Source organism: Erythrolamprus reginae, chromosome 4 (assembly GCF_031021105.1).
Source record: "Erythrolamprus reginae isolate rEryReg1 chromosome 4, rEryReg1.hap1, whole genome shotgun sequence".
Taxonomy (NCBI): Eukaryota; Metazoa; Chordata; class Lepidosauria; order Squamata; family Dipsadidae; genus Erythrolamprus; species Erythrolamprus reginae.
In genome coordinates, this window is record NC_091953.1 from 125,461,879 (window position 1) to 125,482,832 (window position 20,954).

General features: G+C 43.8%; 1 protein-coding gene across 1 annotated transcript in view; it reads left to right on the forward strand.

Annotated features, from left to right (window-relative positions):
- Nucleotides 1-20,954, forward strand: part of TBC1D4 (TBC1 domain family member 4) — a 109,941-nt gene that overhangs the window by 52,232 nt on the left and 36,755 nt on the right. The window contains 6 exon segments of the mRNA XM_070751351.1: nucleotides 4,958-5,536; nucleotides 7,395-7,484; nucleotides 10,268-10,372; nucleotides 13,258-13,390; nucleotides 20,126-20,217; nucleotides 20,651-20,761. Coding sequence (XP_070607452.1) covers nucleotides 4,958-5,536; nucleotides 7,395-7,484; nucleotides 10,268-10,372; nucleotides 13,258-13,390; nucleotides 20,126-20,217; nucleotides 20,651-20,761 — 1,110 coding nt within the window.

A 20,954-nucleotide genomic window follows, 5' to 3' on the forward strand; every position in this document is an offset into this window, starting at 1 on the left:
AAGATTCCTCCAGAATCGGGAGAGGTCAACAGAAGTGGTTTCTATGTCTAATGTCACAAAAAGAAGGACTAGCAGTGAGTGGTAGCAGTGTTTCTAATATCTCAGGGGTTGCCACAAAGAAGAAGTCTGCACTTATACTATTTCTTGTATTTTATCTTAGGATGAATATATGTTTATCCCAGGCATGTTTAAATTCAATTACTGTGGATTTACCAACCATGTCTTCTGGAAGTTTGTTCCAAGGATCTACTACTCTTTCAGTAAAATAATATTTTCTCACGTTACTTCTAATCTTTCCCCCAACTAACCTCAGATTGTGCCCCCTTGTTCTTGTGTTCACTTTCCTATTAAAAACACTTCCCTCCTGAACCTTATTTAACCCTTTAACATATTTAAATGTTTCGATCATGTCTCCCCTTTCCCTTCTGTCCTCCAGACTATACAGATTGAGTTCATGAAGTCTTTCCTAATCAGTTTTATGCTTAAGACCTTCCACCATTTTTGTAGCCCATTCAATTTTATCAATATAATTTTGTAGATGAGATCTCCAGAACTGAACACAATATTCCAAATGTGGTCTCACCAGTGCTCTATACAGTGGGATCACAATCTCCCTTCACTGGCTGTCAGACTCCTAAATAAAGAAATAACATCATAACTATGTAGTACAGTATACAGTAATGGACTTTCAAGGCCGACACAATGTGTAACATTGTGTAACATTGTAACACTGGTGCAACAGGACTGGTTGTTTGTTTATATGATTTATTGTGTTAGGGATTTTGTATTTTCACTGTTATCTTGTGTTGGTATGTTTGTGTACTGAAGGAACTCAACAAATCTTGTTGTACATTTGCTGTGCACTGACGATAAAGGTTTGAGTTGGTTTTGAATTTGAATTGAATTGTTTACAGAGCCATCCTATTGCCCCCAACCATCTGGGTCCTCATTCTACCCATCTCGGAAAGTTGAAAGGCTGAGGCAACCTTGAGCCGATCAAGATCGAACTGCTGACAATTGGCAGAATTAGCCTGCAATGCTGCATTCTAACCACTGTGCCACCACGGCTCAAGATGGATGAGGCAAAAGTAATCTCCGGGACCGCCTTCTGCCGCACGAATCCCAGCGACCGGTTAGGTCCCACAGAGTTGGCCTTCTCCGGGTCCCGTCGACTAAACAATGTCATTTGGCGGGACCCAGGAGAAGAGCCTTCTCTGTGGCGGCCCCGACCCTCTGGAACCAGCTCCCCCCAGATATCAGAGTTGGCCCCACCCTCCTTGCCTTTCGCAAGCTCCTTAAAACCCACCTCTGTCGTCAGGCATGGGGGAATTGAATTTTTTTCCCTTCCCCCTAAGCTTATAGAATTTATACATGGTATGCTTGTTTGTATGATTGGTCTCTTAAATTGGGGTTTTTTAGATTATTTTTTAATATTAGATTTGTTACATTGTCTTTTTTATTGTTGTTAGCCGCCCCGAGTCTTCGGAGAAGGGCGGCATACAAATCTAATAAGTAAGTAAGTAAGTAAGTAAGTAAGTAAGTAAGTAAGTAAGTAAGTAAGTAAATAAATCTAATTCATTACATGCCTTTTTCTGGTTCTTATTTGGACAAAAAAAGAGAGAAAAGTTTCCTCTTTAGAAGTGGAGTTGAATTACAAAGAAACTGTCAACTTGGCATAGACTCTACATAAATTAGCTTTTGGTATCTTTTTGTGCCCAAATGGGTGCATGTTCAAATGAAATATTTAAGATGTTGGCTTTAGACCCAACGATGGCTGGAAAGATTTTCCTGCTGGTTGCTTTTGTTGTGTTCAAAACAAATCAACTCCAAAACCAGAAAGAGTCCCCTTATTTTTCCATTCCCTTTGGTTCTTGTTGAGACTGCAAGAGAGAGCTTTGCCTTTCATTATCTTGTCCCTTGAGGAGCCTCCAAGTTTTAAGCCCTCCCTCTCCACTTTGTATCTTAAAAAGCCAGCATCGCATGTTTGCAATGCTGATCTGGCGTGACTGGAAGGGTAGACCGCGGGACAGTTGCATTTTTCTCGTATCTGCTCTTTCCAGGGTTTGTTTTGGGGTTTTTTTGGTAACAGGAAGTGTAATTTCTGTGGTATGCAAACATCTGCCTCTTGGTTTTGACATTCTGCTGAAGAAGAAGCTTCGTACATTTATTTGCCACACATTTAGAAACGCAAAGTTTTTCTTTGCAGTGTTGTAGTCCTTTGCAAACGAAATGCATTACTTCATAGCTTGGGGTTGGCTTTCCAGTTAAATCTGCAATTAATGCCAAGAGTTTGGAACTTTAATCTTTATTTATTATGCTTGTTTTCCACGGTTTCTCCTTAGAGCTCCCTATTCCTATAATGGAGGCAAGGAGGAAAGCCAAATATAATGTTTTAAGGAGAAAAGAATCCAGTGTTGTGATTCTGTCAGAGAAGATAGTGCTATTTAACAATATCCTGACTTGAGAAGTGCCCTGTATTCTCCAAACTTTCTCTCTCTTTTAAATTCAGAAAAACAGAACAGAACAACAGAGTTGGAAAGGACCTTGGAGGCAGAAAACCGTATACCAGTAGTTCTCAATCTGGGGGTCAAGCCCCCTTTGGGGAGTCGAATGACTTTTTCACAGGGGTCGCCTAAGACCATAGGAAAAGACAAATATCCCATGGTGTTAGGAAATAAAGCTTCTATTCTGGCGCCTTGGAGCACATACTGCTCAAAAAAATAAAGGGAACACTCAAATAACACATCCTAGATCTGAATGAATGAAATATTCTCTTTGTTCTGTACAAAGTTGAAGATGCACAACAGCAGGTGAAATTGATTGTCAATCAGTATTGCGCCCTACGTGGACAGTTTGATTTCGTAGAAGTTTTATTTACTTGGAGTTATATTGGGTTGTTCCCTTTATTTTTTTGAGCAGTGTATATTTACAATCCAGCCAATCAGGTGTCCCTCTGAACTTCCTGCCAATCAGCTTAAAGCTCTGTTGGGCGAATTGGTGCTAGACTTATGGTTGGGGGTCACCACAACGTGAGGAACTGTAATAAGGGGTCGCGGCATTAGAAAAGTTGAGAGCCACTGCCATATACCATTTCAGAAAAATGTATCCAATCTCTTTTTTTAAAAACTTCCAATGTTAAAGCATTGGAGGCAGGTTGTTGCACTGATTAATTGTTCTCATTGTCAGGAAATTTCTCCTTAGTTCTAGGTTGCTTCTCTCCTTGATTAATTTCCACCCATCATTTCTTGTCTCATCTTGAGAGGCTTTGGAGAATAGCTTGACTCCCTCTTCTTTGTGGCAACCCACTGCTACCATCTCACTGCTAGTCCTTCTTTTTTGTGACATTAGACATAGAAACCACTTCTGGGCATTATTGTAACACAGAATTGTCATTATTATTTGTGTTTTTTCTTGCTTTTCAGAGGTATCACGGGGCTACCTCCGAAAAGTGTTCGGAAATTACAAATTGTGGCAGAAGGCAGTCAAGTGAGAAGTCATGGGCCTGCCAAGGTATGCCCATGTTTCTCCAGCACTCCACAGACTGCATTGGCTGCCAATTGGTTTCCGGACCCGATTCAAAGTGTTGGTTATGACCTATAAACCCTTACATAGCACGGGACCAGATTACTTACTGGACCACCTTCTGCCGCACGAATCCCAGAGTCCGGTTAGGTCCCACAGAGTCGGCCTTCTCCAGGTCCCGTCAACTAGACAATGTCATTTGGTTGGTCCTAGGGGAAGAGCCTTCTCTGTGGGGGGCCCGGTCCTCTGAAATCAACTCCTCCTGAAAGATTTGCACTGTCTCTACTCTCCTTGCCTTTCGTAAGAATTTGAAAACGTATTTATGACGCCAGGCTTGGGGTCATTAGACCCCAGCCTCTGGCCAGTGAATGTGTAGGATGTTGTAGTGTGTATTTGAATGTTTGATTTTTTTATTTATTTATAATTAAGAGTTGAAAGGAGCCTTGCAGGTCATTAAGTCCAACCCCCTCTCAAGCAGGAAACCCTACACCACCCCAACCAGATGGCAGCCCAATTTTCTTTTGAATGTGTCAGGCGATGGGGCGTTCACAATCTCTGCTGGCAGGCTGTTCCACCATCAGAAAGTTCTTCCTTATTTCCAGGTTGAATCTCTCTGTGGTCAGCTTCCATCCGTTGCTCCTGGTCTGACCCTCTGGTGCCCTGGAAAATAGTGTGACCCCTTCCTCTCTGTGGCAGCCCCTCAAATATCTGTATACTGCTATCATGTGCCCTCTGGCCCCCCTTTTTGCTAGACTATCCATGCCCAGTTCCAGCAACCTCTTTTCGTATGTCTTGGTTTCTGATCCCTTTATTATTTTAGTTGCTCTTTTCTGTACTTTCTCTAGAGTTTCAATGTCCTTTTTGTAGTGGCGTGACCAAAATTGAATGCAGTAAAACATTTTAAGTGTTTTAGCTTTTAAAAATATTTTAAATTAATTATTTATGTTCATTGGATTTAGATGTGTTTTGTATACTGTGTTTGTAATTGAAATGTTGTAAGGCGCCCCGAGTTCACGGAGAGGGGCAGCATGTAACTCCAATCAATCAATCAATCAATCAATCAATAGATCAATAGATAGATAGGTAGATAAGATAGATAGATAGATAGATAGATAGATAGATAGATAGATAGATAGATAGATAGATAGACAGACAGATAGACAGATAGACAGAGACAGACAGACAGATAGATACATAGATAAATAGATACATAGATACATAAATAGATAAATAAATAGATAAATAGATACATAAATAGATAAATAGATAAATAGATAAATAGATAAATAGATAAATAGATAAATAGATAAATAGATAAATAGATAAATAGATAAATAGATAAATAGATAAATATAAATAAATAAATAAATCCTTCACAATGTCATTCTCTCTCTCTCTCTCTCTTTCTCTCTCTCCCTTTTGCTTGCTTCTTAAGGTTCCAGATGTCATCAGCAGTATAAGACAAGCTTCCAAAGTGGCCCTCAAAGAAGACGTCAAGCCCAATAAAGAAAATGAAGATGCCTTCTACAACTCCCAAAAATTTGAGGTTCTGTATTGCGGGAAGGTAACGGTGGCTCACAAAAAGGCCCCTTCCTCCCTCATCGACGACTGCATCGAGAAGTTCCACCTCCACGAACGCCAGCGTCTGAAACTGCTGAGCACCGAGTCCGCCACGGATCTCATGACATGGGAAGATGGCCCCTCTTCCCCCGTGGACAGTCCATTCCAGGAGACGGAGGGTTCCAGCGGAGGCGGCCCGGGGATGTTCATCGTGGGGAGCCAAACCAACCTGGCCAGTTTGGCCAGCTGCAGGACCTCTTTCCCAGAGCGGATCTTGGAGGACTCGGGAGTGGAGGAACAGCTGGAATTCCGTTCCCGCTGCAGCAGCGCCGCCAGCCTGCAAAGGAGAGCTTCGGAGAATAACGCCAAGCCTTCATCCCGAAGGCGCCATGCCAGTGCCCCCAGCCATGTCCAGCCCTCCGACTCTGAAAAAAACAGGACAATGTTGTTTCAGGTAGGACAATTAGGGGTGGGGGAACACAGTGGGGGTAGTAAGTTTGTGCACTATTTATGCTTAATAGGTTTTTTTTTTATTGTCCTTCCTTCTCTAGTATCCTAGTATGATCCTTAATTACTGTTAAAATAGGAAATAATTAAATAGAATGTTTTTATACATAAACCCTTTACTCATTTTAACCATTACCTAGAACTGAACTTTTATAGCAATTCAAGAAAATCAAGCTACTTGCCTAATTTGTTATCATACTGAACCTTGCGGGTTCAGTACAAAACCTTCAAATATGACTACGCTCGTCAACAAATAATGCTGTCTATTATTTGTCCTTTCTGCGGCTATTCAAATAATGCGACTTAATCAACTGAAAAAGAGTCCAAGCACCTATTTGAAAACTTACCTTGATTGGTAAGCCACTCTCAGGAAATGGAGGAAGGGAGGGAGGGAGGGTGGAAGGAAGGAAGGAAAGGGAGGAAGGAAGGAAAGAAGGAAAGGGAGTACCTCCCTTATGATACCAGGTTGCAACGCCTTGGTTTCTTCAGCCTTGAAAGACGGCGTTTATTGTTTGTTTGTTTGTTTGTTTATTTATTTATATGATTTATATGTTTAAGGGGTGACTTGATCGAAGTGTTTAAAATCATGCATGGGTAGAAACGGTGGATAGAGAAAAAAATATTTTCTCTATCACACAATACTAGAACAAGGGGGCACTCCCTAAAGCTCATAGGTAAGAAAGTGAGGACAAATCAAGGAAAATATTTCTTCACCCATAGGGTCATTAGTTTATGGAATTCCCTTCCAGGAGAGGTTGTGACAGCTGTCAGCCTTGATAGCTTCAAGGCAGGATTAGACAGATTCATGGATGCCAAGTGTCTTGGAGGTTATTGAAACGGATGCCCAAGTGCCGCCTCTATGTTGGTTGAGGCAGGCAGGATTCCCTTGGGTACCATTTGTTGGAGGTCAAGGGAAAGGGAGGGTCGTGCCTTCTCTTTCTGCTCAAGATCCCCATGGACAATTGGTGGGCCACTGTGTGACACAGAATGTTGGACTCGATGGGCTTTGGCCTGATTCAACACGGCTCTACTTACGTTCTTATGTTCTTATGGGAGGAAGGAAGCAAGGAAAGGGAGGGAGAGAGGAAGGGAGGAAGGAAAGGGAGGGAGGAACGAAGGAAGGAAAGGGAGGGAGAGAGGGAGGGAGACAGGAAGGGAGAAAGGAAGGGAGGGAGGGAGGAAAAGGAGAAAGGAAGGAAGGAAGGAAAGGGAGAAGGAAGGAAGGAAGGAAGAGTTGGACGTGTTTTTATAGCCTAGTCTTGGCAGTTGGTGAAAGAAATAGCCCTTGTTCTCCATTTCTGATCAGTGGTCAATTGAATGTGTTACAAGTGCCCTGACCATGTAAGGAATGAAGTATAAAGTACCTTATGCTCTGGAGAGGCCCACGACCATGAATATTTGCCAACCTAGTTGGTGGGTCGTTTTGTATTTTGGTAGAGCGCAGAAGTTGGTACCAGTTGCTTTTGCCTGAAATGAATACTAAGGTGGGAGCTGAGAGAAAAATGGGCGCAGTGTGGAAGATCTCGGTGCAGCTCCAGATATGTGAAACCGAAGCCAAGGGCTGGAGAGTATCTCTGCAAGCCTTTCTAAATTTTTTTTTTAGAGGGTTAGTCAAGCAGGTCCTTGGCAGCATCTCTCCCTCATTCTTGGCAGAACATCAGTTTGGGAAGCTTCCCTTTTACGTGCCTTTGATAAGCTATGTGGGGAAATATTTCCGTGCTTGGGCCCACAGTTTTAAGAGCAGCTTTTCTCTGAGATATTCTGCATCATCTCCTGCTTTGACATGTTCGTTCCTCTCTTCCAAGGTTGGCCGATTTGAAATTAACCTCATCAGTCCAGACACCAAATCAGTTGTGTTGGAGAAGAACTTCAAAGACATCTCCTCATGTTCTCAGGTAAGAAGTACAATCAGAATCCGAAGGTGTAGAAATAGACTGGGTGGGTTTTTTGAACGGCCTACATTTTGATGGCCTAGTGTCGCGATGGCAAAAGTTAAGGACCGTGGTGCCTCTGCCAGTGAAAATGGAGCTCAAGAGGGCCATGTGTGGGTTCCAGGAGGCCTAGAGTTAGGGTTCTTGAAATACGTGTGCATCCTACTACAGTGGTACCTAAGAAAGCCTCTACTTATGGACTTTTCTAGGTACGAACCGGGTGTTCAAGATTTTTTTGCCTCTTCTCAAGAACCATTTTCTACTTACATACCTGAACTTCCGAAACTGTAACTGGAAAAGGCAGGGAGAAGCCTCCATGGGGCATTTCTAGGGATCTCCTGGGAGGAAACAGGGCCAGAAAAGGCAGGGAGAAGCCTCCGTGGGGCCTCTCTAGGCATCTCCTGAGAGGAAAGAGGGCCGGAAAAGGCGGGGAGAAGCCTCCATGGGGCCTCTCTAGGAATCTCCTAGAGGAAACAGGACCTCCACCCTCCCTGTGGTTTCCCCAATCACACACATTATTTGCTTTTACATTGATTCCTATGGGAAAAATTGCTTCTTCTTACAAAGTTTTCTACTTAAGAACCTGGTCATGGAACGAATTAAGTTCATAAGTAGAGGTACCACTGTACTCTCGTCTGGGATTTTTTGGGACTGAAATAGCAGCACAACTTGAAATGTCTTTCGTGGTGGGGGAAGTGCACCGCACCGGTTTGATTTTAAACAGGAAGGTTCATTTGTGAAGTCTGTGCAAGTTGACAGGCAATGTAAACACGAAAAGCAGCACATGGCTCATGAAAGGCTCCCTCTATGCTTCCTTGTTCCCTGGAGAACAATAAACAAAGGGATATGTGTTGTTCTGGCATCTCACAGCTCCTTCTGAGCAGCTAAGCTGAGCCACAGAGCCTTTAGGCCAGGTTGATAAAGAAAACACTGGGCAGGTCTACTCAGAAGTAGTTGGCTGCCAAGAAAGGGTTGCACAGGCCACAAAATCTCGTGAGAGGATGGATGCGCGCGAGACATTTTGGTGATTATTTTTTGCTTCTGCGCATGCATGGAAGCAAAAAATTGCCGATTTTATTTATTGGATTTGTATGCCGCCCCTCTCCGGAGACTTGGGGTGGCTATCAGCAACAATAAAGCAGTGTACAATATTAGTCTGATGCTAGAAACAATTAAAAACCCATTAATATAAAAAATCAAACATACATACATACATACCATGCATAGAATTGTAAATGCCTAGGGGGAAGAAGGTCTCAATTCCCCCATGCCTGACGGCAGAGGTGGGTTTTAAGCAGCTTACGAAAGGCAAGGAGGGTAGGGGCAATTCTAATCTTTGGAGGGAGTTGGTTCCAGAGGGTCGGGGCCGCCACAGAGAAGGCTCTTCCCCTGGGTCCCACCAAGCGACATTCTTTAGTTGATGGGACCCGGAGAAGATCCACTCTGTGGGACCTAACTGGTCGCTGGGATTCGTGCAGCAGAAGGTGGTCTCAGAGATAATCTGGTCCGGTGCCATGAAGGGCTTTATAGGTCATAACCAACACTTTGAATTGTGATCAGAAACTGATCGGCAACCAATGCAGACGGCGGAGTGTTGGTGTAACATGGGCATATTTGGGAAAGCCCATGATTGCTCTCGCAGCTGCATTCTGCACGATCTGAAGTTTCTGAACACTTTTCAGAGATAGCCCCATGTAGAGAGCGTTACAGTAGTCGAGTTTCGACGTGATGAGGGCATGAGTGACTGTGAGCAGTGACTTCCGGTCCAAGTAGGGTCGCAACTGCTGCACAAGGCGAACCTGGGCAAACACCTCCCTCGCCACAGCTGAAAGGTGTTTCTCTAATGTGAGCTGTGGGTCGAGGAGGACGCCCAAGTTGCAGACCCTCTCTGAGGGGGCCAGTGATTCTCCCCCTAGAGTAATGGACGGACAGATGGAATTGTCCTTGGGAGGTAAGACCCACGGCCATTCCATCTTGTCTGCACATGCGCAGAAGCAAAATCTCACTGGGACGCATTTGCATGCACGCCAGAAACACGGAGTTGTGCGCTCAGCACCATTTTCACTACCGGTGGCACACCGAGTAGCAATCCGATACTGATCTCGGCATATAGTCATGCTAGCCACATCCCCAGATCATCACATCACATTGGACAATGCTGGCTAGGAAACGGAAATGAACACCGCCCCCTAGAGTCAGACACAACTGGATAGAGCATTGATGGTGAACCTTTTTTCCCTTGGGTGCCGAAAGAGCATGCTATTGTGCATGCGCGAGCGCCCACACCCATAATTCAATGCCTGTGGAGGGCAAAAACAGCTTCATCTGCCCCCTGGAGGCCATTTGGAGGCCAGGATTGGCCTGTTCCCCATCTTCTGTGGGCCCAGTAGGCTAGTGTTTCATCCTTCCTGGGCTCTAAAGACTTCCCTGGAGCTGGGGAGGGTAAAAGTGCCCTCCCCCATCTCCCCGGAGGGTCTCTGGAAGCCAAAAACGCCCTCCCAGAGCCTCTGTGCTAGCCAAAAATCAGGTGGCCGGCACACATATGCACATTGGAGCTGAGCTAGGGCAATGGCTCACATACCAGCAGATATGGCTCCATGTGCCACCTGTGGCACCCATGCCATATGCTTGCCATCACTGGGATAGGGGAAAACCCTTAAGCTTTGATGGCTTTAATCACTACGTCTTTAATTTGCTCACATTAAATATTGATGGTATCTTTCAGTTCTCTCTTTCCTTCCTTCCAGGGCATAAAGCACATCGATCATTTTGGTTTTATATGTCGGGAATCTACTGAACCTGGAACAAGCCAGTATGCTTGCTACGTCTTCCAGTGTGCAAGTGAATCTCTGGTAAGAATCTTCAAAATACCATTTGCATTGGGGTAAAGGGATAAGGCTGTTTTCTGTTTCTTTATTCCGGGAGTAGACTGATGGCTTCTTTGGAAGCGGTTCATATCGAAAATGTTTTGTTTCTCATTCAACAAGTTTCATTTCTGAACTGAAGAAGAAGCTTCTAGGATGAGAAGCAAAACATTTTCAGAGGGGGTGGGTGGGTGGGAACTTAGGAAAGTCTAGTTGTTTTTTGGAAAAGCACCTTTGGGACCAATATCTCACAGTGTTTTGACAGAGCTCTAACTGGGATAATTCTCTGTCCTTTGGGTCAGAGGCAAAGCCTGTTTTTTTAAACATAGAAACATAGAAGACTGACGGCAGAAAAAGACCTCATGGTCCATCTAGTCTGCCCTTATACTATTTTTGTATTTTATCTTAGGACAGATATATGTTTATCCCAGGCATGTTTAAATTCAGTTACTGTGGATTTACCAACCACGTCTGCTGGAAGTTTGTTCCAAGGATCTACTACTCTTTCAGTAAAATAATATTTTCTCATGTTGCTTTTGATCTTTCTCCCAACTAACCTCCGATTGTGCCCCCTTGTTCTTGTGTTCGCTTTCCTATTAAAAACACTTCCCTCCTGAACCTTATTTAACCCTTTGACATATTTAAATGTTTCGATCATGTCCCTCCTTTTCCTTCTGTCCTCCAGACTATACAGATTGAGTTCATGAAGTCTTTCCTGATACATTTTATGTTTAAGACCTTCCACCATTCTTGTAGCCCGTCTTTGGACCCATTCAATTTTGTCAATATCTTAAAAAATACCTTTATTAAATACTTACATATAAAAAAAGACACAAACATACAAGAAACATACAGTACACACAAAGACATACAAATATACAAAATTTATATTATTTTTCTATCAGAACTTAAGCATTTAATGATTACCATATACGCCAACTATTCTGTTGACCCTTGTTCTTTACAGCCAACTTATATCATTCTATATCAATTTCAGATTTTCTTATAAATTAATATTTCATAATTCACCTAGTTTACATTTCATTGTCTTACTATTTCTGTAATCATATCAATTTTTACAGCTATAAATCATTATAACAGTAGGTGTATTTGACAGAGGTTTCTCTGTGTGTTTTGTAGTCATGGTTAAATGATTTATAAGATGACTATTTTTGTTCCTTTCGAATTGTGTGTGATTTTAAAGTTTCAAATATATCTTTTTCCTAGAGTTCTAACGTTATCTTATTCATTTCCCCAATTTCGTGAATTTTAGCTATCTAATTTGATGTTGAGGGGACTGTTTCTAACTTCCAACTTTGGGCATATGGCAACCTGGCTTTCATTGTTATGTGAAATATTACGTATCTGTCTTCTTTAGTGTTGTGGTTAGCTCTGGCCCAGCTCCTGCCCCAAGGACTGTGGATGTGGGGGAGACATCCACATGCCGCAGGCCTGTTTTGCTCCCGGTGGAATCTGCTGGTGAAGGCTCCTCTGACCAAGAAGACATGAGTGACAGGGAGGAGGGGAGTGGGGCAGACAGCTCAGAAGGAGATCAATTATCTAGCTCCTCCTTGGATTCAGAACCAGAGTTAATGATACAGCCACGCATGCGGAAAGCGATGCATAGGCAGCAACAACTGAGAGATTATTATCAAAGAAAATGAGGCCACCTGTGGTTGGGTGGGGCTGTGGTAATTAGTGAGGCTGCTAGAAAGAGCAGCCTGTGGGTTTGGCCATTGTGGAGGTTTATCTGATCATTGTGTTTCGTGCCTGCCTTGCTGACTTCGACCTTTGCGGGCTGCTTTTCCCCCCGCTTTGAAACTGAACCAGAGCCAAGTGTGTTTTCCTTTGTGCAAGAAGAAGGACTGTGAATTGCCTCACAGCTGCAAGCTAAGTATCACAGAACTGATAAGGGACTTGTACAAATTACCAGTTTGTTTGGAGACAAGTACTCTTTGCTATACAAAAAGAGTGCTTAGTTTATTTGCATTTTCGGTATAAAGAACCTTGTTTTGAATTTTCAAACGTGTGTGTGTCTGGAATTTGTATCTGAATTTTCGGGAGGATTCTGCCAGAGAGCTCGACAGAACATTTAGTAGACTGTTTAACAATCCTTGCAAAGGGTGGTTTTAGCATAAGCAGATATTACGCCTCTTCTGCACATCGTCGCTGCAAGTTACTATGAGTAGCAGATAAAGAAGAGGCTCTCCCTTTTCTCTACCTTGACAAACCAAAGGAGGAATGCCAACTCTTTTCAGAGAAGTCAAAGGATTCAGAGCCAAGTTCCTTTTCTCCCTATAGCTTCCTGTCTTGTTGACGTGCCTCTCAGACTCTGGGTGGGTTTCCTTCAATAGTTCCATCTGTTCATCTACCGTTCAGGCCTGAAACAGATTTGAATCTGTATGCCGGCGTCTTTCAACCTCTGACCCTTTTTTCCCCACCGAGCATGTGAAGCTAGGTCCCTCGCGAGCCAGGAGGCGGTGGGAATCTTACACGCCCGGGGCTGGGAGTTTGCTTCCCATCTGCAGAGCCTCCCAATGTTTGACTGATTAAAAACAAAAGAAAGAAACTAAGAAATGGAGCTTCTGACACTCAAGGAGATGTGAGCTCTGGCTTCAAGCTCTGTTTATTTGGAGCTCTTTGCAGGGTCTTCTTTGCAGGCTAGATAATGCACGGAAGGCTGGATGTGATCTGGTTTCCAATGGGAAGCACCATTGAAATTCACGGGAACCTGGCCCATTTTCGTGGCCCCGGGAGTGGAAAAAGTCGCCCGCTCTATTGTGCATTTTTTCTATGGGCTGGTATGAGAGCCTGGGGAGGCGGGTAGGAAACCACCCGGAATTTAAATTTTAACCTCTCGATTCTCTTTCTAGGTAGATGAGATCATGCTGACTTTGAAGCAAGCCTTTAGTACGGCGGCTGCCCTGCAGAATGCCAAGACCCAGGTCAAATTGTGCGAAGCCTGCCCGATGCACTCCCTCCACAAGTTGTGCGAAAGGATTGAAGGTAGCAGAGTCCAGCGCGATTAAGCTGCGCGGAAGCAAAAAAACCACACCGAAGCATGCAGCAGCGGTGGGCTGTTGGCCAGAACGCCTAATTGGGCTCACCTCCATGGCTCTGGAATACCATAAGTTCGAGCGGCACCCATGTACCGCATGCGCGGAAGCAAAAAACCCCACCAAAACACGGGCACACCTGTGTCTCCATGCACGATTTTGCTACCTGCACAGGTGCAGAAGCATAATGCCGCTCGAACTCGTGATACATCCAGAGCCACAGGGGCGAGCACACGTCACCATTCCACCTTAGCAGCCCACATCTACCCGGGGGTGTGGGTGGGTCATGTAGACTTCTTTTGTGACATTCTGACAAGCAAAGTCCATGGGAAACCCAGATTCACTTAACAACTTTGTTATTAATTTGAGAACTGCAGCGTTTCACTTAACTGGTGGGGCGATAAAAGTCGTAAAATGGGGCAACATTCCCTTAACAAATTTTTCACTTAAATTCGGGGCTCCGTTGTGCTCGTAAATTGAGAACAAGCTGTATTTCCCCTGGATGGGTAGCAGGTGTCAATGATGAAACTACATCTAAGGCATCTTGTTGATGAAGCAGAAATATTTGCCTATTTCTGTTGACTTCCCTTTATTTCCTATAGTTATCAATGTTTATTTCGGAAAGGACATATGTGGAGATCAGCCCCCTCTGGTGGGCGAAGCCATAAAGCCATGCATGTTGTCTTAAAATCCAGCATTGAAAGAGAGAGAGACAAAAATTGCTCCCTACCCTTCCAGTTCTCGCTGTAGCGAGACAGAGATCAAAACAGATTATGTTTTGTTCTTTAATAAAACGTGTTTGCAGAAAATACAGATGAGTGGCAAGCTCTGGGGAAAAAAAGGAAAGTCGAGGTTTCTCAGTTTTGAAAAGATGTGAAGATGGGCAGAGGTGGAATTCAGCAGGTTGTGAGCAGTTCTGGAGAGCTGGTAGTGGAAATTTTGAATAGTTCGAAGAACCGGAAAATACCACCTCTGATTGGCCCCGCTTCCATCTATTATCTGCCTCCCGAATCCCAGCTGATTAGGAGGAAATGGGGATTTTGCAGTATCTTTCCCCCGGAGTGGAGAGGGAATGGAGATTTTACAGTATCCTTCCCCTGCCACGCCCACTAAAACACACCCATCAAAACACACCACACCCACCAAGCTATGCCCACAGAACTGGTAATAAAAGAAAATCGAATCCCACCACTGAAGCTAGTCTGTAGAAATTCTCAGTCATCACCCCCAATGACAGACACAAGAACAGTTTTTTCCCAAACACCATCACTCTGCTAAACAAATAATTCCCTCAACACTGTCAAACTATTTACTAAGACTGCACTACTATTACTAGCAGTTTATCGTTCCTATCACCCGTGTCACCCAACTGTAACTCGTTGTTTGTATCCTTAAGATTTTTATTAATATTGATTATTTCCTCATTGACCCCTATGACAATGATTCTTGACAAATGTATACAGTGGTACGTACCTCTACTTAAAAACTTAATTTGTTCCGTGACCAGGTTCTTAAGTAGAAAAATTTGTAAGTAGAAGCAATTTTTCTCATATGAATCAATATAAAAGCAAATAATGCGTGCAAACCCATTAGGAAAAAAATAAAAGCTCGGGATTTGGGTGGGTGGAGGAGGAGGAAGAAGAGGAGGAGGAGGAGAGTCGCTTCCAGAGTGAAGGGAGCGTTTCTTTCCCCGGGTACTGGCAGAGGTTTATTCCCTCTCCAAGCGCCCAGAGAAAGGAAAATGCTTTGTTCGCTCTGGGCTGCCAAAGCCTCCTTAAGCACCACTGAAAGGCTCCTCTGGCAGCCCAGAAAAGTCCGAGATGTCCGGGATTAAAGGGGGAATGGCAGGAAACTGGCTGGGTCTTCGTGCCACTCTCAAATTTCCTGGGAATTTTTTCCGGGCTCAGTTTCTTAAGTAGAAGATGGTTCTTAAGTAGAGGCAAAAACATCTTGAACACCCGGTTCTTATCTAGAAAAGTTCGTAAGTAGAGGCATTCTTAAGCAGAGGTACCATTGTATTTTATTTTATGTACACTGAGAGCATATGCACCAAAGACAAATTCCTTGTATGTCCAAACACACTTAGCCAATAAAGAATTCTATTCTATTCATCCAGTCACAGTTGTCCCAAAGGTGCTTTTTCAGGAAGAAACTGGACTTTCTTGTGTGTTTCTTCTTCTTCTTTTGAAGATGTTTTGCTTCTCATTCAATAAGCTTCTTCAGTGGGGGATGGAAGAATTCAACAAGAACGTCAACAAGAAAGTCCAGTTGCCTCCTGATAAAGCACCTTAGAGAACAACCATGACTTGGATGATTGGGAATCTCTACAGACTTTTAGATAAACAATTTCGGATGAATACCCTATGAATGGAGTGGGAGTAAGAATGGATTTCCAAAGAGAGAGAGAAAATTGCAGATGACAGGAATCAGGAGCACCACTCAGGTGACCTATTGGACATAGATAAACGTCCAAGTGCTTCAATGACCCTCTAAAAGGATGCAAATGACCAGCTGTCTGCAAGGAATATAAATCCTTCCATTCCTCTCCATCTAGTCAGAGCTGAAGAAGCTTCTTGGATGAAAAGGGAAACATCTTCAAACAAAAAGGAGACAATATAGTTGCCTACTGAAAAGGCACCTTTGAGACTAGAGCTTCATTCTTTTTTTTAAAAAAGCTAAAATTGCAGCCTTTGTGCAAGAGAATTCCACAATATCTAAGAAAGTTTTCATTTGCTTCTGAAAACTTGTTTAGACTGCTGGCACTGAATGTTATTTTAAAGTACTGTGTGATTTTACGTAAGATCTCCTTGGACAAAGGCTCCTCTGTCAAAGAATGCTAGCGATGACAGGTGTGTTCACCTGTATGCAAATGTTGCAAAGAACTTTGCATTCTGAACCAAGGAGTGAAATAAGAATATCAGAGCATAGAAATATTCTGAAGAATCCTAGGTCTTCTCTTCCATATTTTTGAAGTACGCCCCAAATAATTAAGATACAGTATTTCTGTATAATCTGAATTCAGAATGTATCTTGGCCAAGGTGGGGCCTGTAAAACAAACAAGTTTAGCTTGTGGATTTTGGCTCTTTGGGGGTCTAGTTATATTCTTAGGTGGAAATTAATATGATTACTGTATTTTTTCAGACTATAAGATGCATCCTTTCCCCCTCCTAAAAAGGGTGGAAATGTCGGTGCATTTTATACACTGAATACAGACATATTTGGCCTCCCAAAGCCCCATTTGCAAAAAATGGGCCCATTTTTCGCAAATATGGGGTGCACAGATGGTTTGGTAGACCTGCAGAGTGTTCCTGGGAGCTAGGGGAAGGCAAAAATACCCCCTTTTCGCTAAAAATAAATCCATTTTTGCAAAAACCCGGTGCACAGAGAAAGTTTGGGAGGTTTACAGAGTGCTCTTGGGGGCAAGGAAGGTCAAAAATGTTCCTTCTTACTTACCTCTTTGAAATCTTGGTGTGTCTTATACACTGGGGCATCTTATAGTCCAGAAAACATGGTAAAAGCCTATTCTTTCCTCCTCTCTTGTCTGACTGAACGTATGAAAATGATGACATTAAAGATAACAAAAGGAACTTATTATTATTATTATTATTATTATTATTATTATTATTATTATTATTAATTGGATTTGTATGCCACCCCTCTCCGCAGACTCAGGGCGGCTAACAACAATGATAAAAACAACATGTAACAATCCAATTAATAAAACAACTAAAAACCTTTATTATAAAAACCAAACATACACACAAGCATACCATGCATAACTTGTAATGGCCTAGGGGGAAGGAATATCTTAACTCCCCCATGCCTGGCGATAAAGGTGGGTCTTGAGTAATTTGCGAAAGACAAGGAGGGTGGGGGCCGTTCTAATCTCTGGGGAGAGTTGATTCCAGAGGGCCGGGGCCGCCACAGAGAAGGCTCTTCCCCTGGGGCCTGCCAAATGACATTGTTTGGTCGATGGGACCCGGAGAAAGCCAACTCTGTGGGACCTTATTGGCCGCTGGGATTCGTGCGGTAGAACGCAGTTCCGGATGTATTCTGGCCCAATGCCATATAGGGCTTTAAAGGTCATTACCAACACTTTGAATTGTGACCGGAAACCGATCGGCAGCCAGTGCAGGCCACAGAGTGTTGCAGAAACGTGGGCGAATGTAGGAAGCCCCACGATGGCTCTCGCGGCCGCATTCTGCACAATCTAAAGTTTCCGAACACTTTTCAAAGGTAGCCCCATGTGGGATTGGTGATCTTCTTTAAATTTGTTTTAGAACCTGATCAATGGATCAGGCAGCAGGCTCTTCTGGATGTTTTTTGTTTTTTTGCCACCAGAAGCCCTTCACTTCCAGAGTTGATGGTCAACACTGAGGAGATATCTCTGCATGTTGTTCCCTCCCCACCTTCTCCCCAACCTCTTCTTTGGGTGTGAAGGTGCCATGCTGTTTAGGGCAATGCCCACAACCTCTGTGTGTGAGATCCTCAGACTCCTTCGTAAATTGCTTTTGTTGGTAGCCAGATCAACCCAGCAAGGAAGGGGAGAGGGTTGGGTTGAGCTCCAAGCCACCGAGAAAGGGGGAAGCAGAGCTCTGGCCAGAGGTCATGAATTATGTTGTGGCCTGTCAGTAGCCGAATCAAATGAGGAAGTAGCGTGGGAGTCAGAGTCAGCATCAGGGCAACCCAAGTGCTTCAAGAGGGGAAGACAGAATGGAGCTCTTAGAAATAGAGCTGGAAGTAGAGCCTGAGCTGTCCATCAGCCCTCAGATGAAGAGCCAACAGCCCCCTGGTCTGGAGGTGGCTGATGAGAAGAGGAGGAAAAGCTGGGTCCAGTGCCTGATGCTTGGATATGCAGAATGCAGAGGAGAGGAAAGCAGGGGAAATCTATGGACCGATCCTTGGGATGGAAGAACCACTATTGCTAGCAAAGTTCCACCCTAGCTCTGAGGATAAAAGGCAGGGGGCAGAGATGAATAGAGTTAGCAGACAACTATTCATCTCCCTGCCAGATAAACATGTTAGCCTGCTCTTTATGTGTGTGTGTGAGCTGTGTGCTGGGGCTGCCGGCGAGGGGGTCACTTGCCCAGGTTTGCCTGGTGCACCAGTTGTGGCCCTAATTGGACAGAGAGTCACTTCTCACAGTCACTCTTGCCCTTATCACTTTGAACTTCGACTATTATAATTATCTCTACATGGGGCTACCTTTGAAGAGTGTTCAGAAACTTCAAATCGTGCAAAATGCACCCGCGCGAGTGGTCATGGGCCTCCCCAGACATGCCCATGTTTCTCCAGCGCTCCGCGGACTGCATTGGCTACGGATTGGTTTCTGGACACAATTCAAAGTGTTGGTTATGACCTATAAAGCCCTACATGGCATCAGGCCAAATTATTGTGGGATCACCTCCTGCTGCATAAGTCCCAGCAATCAGTTAGGTCCCAACTGAGTCGGCCTTCTCCAGGTCCCGTCAACTAGACAATGTTGATTGGCGGGGCCTTGGGAAAGAGCCTTCTCTATGGGGACTCTGGCCCTCTGGAATCAGCTCCCCCCAGAGATTCGCACTGTCCCCACTTTCCTTGCCTTCCACAAGAGTCTGAAGACTCATATATGCCTCCAGGCTTGGGGTTATTAGACTCCAGCTCCCTGACTGACAAATGTTATGACTGTGTGTTGTTTGAGTGGGAGCAATCGATTTTAGATTAGATTAGTTAGTTAAATTAATTGGATTTAGGACACTTCTACTGTATCGGTTTTTTTGTTTCATACAGAGGGTGGAGAAAAAAATGGAAACACTTGACTTTTTGGTATCATAATGTTTGAACATGTTCAAATCAATCAAAACTTGACATATTTTAATGTTTTTTGAATTCTGTTATTTGATATGTTTTTTAAACTACCTTTTTTTTTTTTACAGAAATTTAAGGAAATGGGTTATAACCTTCTAGAAATGGCAGACCTCTCAGACTTTCAAAGAGGCCAAATTGTTGGTGCTCGAATGGCAGGCGCTAGTGTAACAGAAAGTGCCCAAATGTTTGGCGTTTCAAGAGGTAATGTCTCAAAAGTAATGACTACTTTTGAAAGAGAAGGAAAAACGTCCCCAGCCAAGCACAGGTCTGGTCAAAAGTCGAAGTTGTCTGAGAGAGACAGTCGGACTCTAAAGCGAATTGTTACAGCGGATCGCAAGACCGCAGCTCCTAAAATCACTGCAGAGCTCAATAGACGTACAGAACCCAGTTTCCACAAAAACTGTTCGAAGGGAGCTTCACAAATCTGGATTCCACGGAAGAGCTGCAAGGTGTTTCCATTCTTTTGTCCACCCCCTGTATGTTGTAAGCCGCCCCGGGTCCTCGGATAGGTGCGGCATATAAATCCAATCAATCAATCAATCAATCAATACATTCCTAACAAAGGGAATGTATGTTTAACTAAACAGGGTTTATTGTGTTTGGGAACAGGGTCAGAACAAATGGCCCAGTGGAGAGACAAAGGTCTCCTTGGCTCAAAGGGATGGTGGGCATCTGGGAGGCCAAGGGCATTGGAGTTTTGCTAGAGGTTGTGTGGATTTCAATGGTCGCACTTCAGCTGAATCGTGTCTTTCTCACCACAGAGAAAAAGCCTGTGAGGGCTTTACAATGAGTAAAACCTCTCTGACGCCCAACAACCTCTCTTCTTTCCCTCTGAAGGACTTTATCCACCAAGGGCCAAGCTTGTCATTCAGAGGCACCTCTCCTCTCTCAGCGACAACGAACAGGCGGACATCTTTGAACGCGTTCAGGTAATAATGCCTCCCTCCCCCACTCAGATCCAGCGCCGTGGGTGATTGCTGCCTCTCTGTGGGCTCTGAAGCTTTTGACAGCCAGAATTTTGCAAATTCTTCTCTGAAACTCTGAGGTAATTCGGCTGCCAATTCAAATTCAATCAGGAGTTAGCAAATTCTTTTCTGAAATTCTGAGGTAATTCGGCCGCCAATTCAAATTTAATCAGGAGTTAACAAATTCTTTTCTGAAACTCTGAGGTAATTCGGCTGCCAATTCAAATTCAATCAGGAGTTAGCAAATTCTTTTCTGAAATTCTGAGGTAATTCGGCTGCCAATTCAAATTCAACAGGAGTTAGCAAATTCTTTTCTGAAATTCTGAGGTAACTCGGCTGCCAATTGGAGCAGGGCCGGCTATCACAAATATTTGCTTCTTTTTTCCTCCCGTGGCAGAAAATGAAGCCAGTTAGTGACCAGGAAGAAAACGAGTTGCTGATTTTCCACCTGCGCCAGTTGTGTGAGGCGAAGCAAAAGACCCACATCCACATTGACGAGACCCCGATGGTGAGCTTCCCATCTTCTTTGGCTCCTCAGATGCTTCAAAATAGGGCCGGGAACTCCTTCAGCGATTCCAATTTTTTAATGGATCCCTTCCTGCTTCTTAGGAGATTCATCTGGAAATAGATGACGCTGGAAAGAATCCCGATTGAATAGCACTTATATACTGCTTTACAGAGCTTTACAGTCCTCTCTAAGT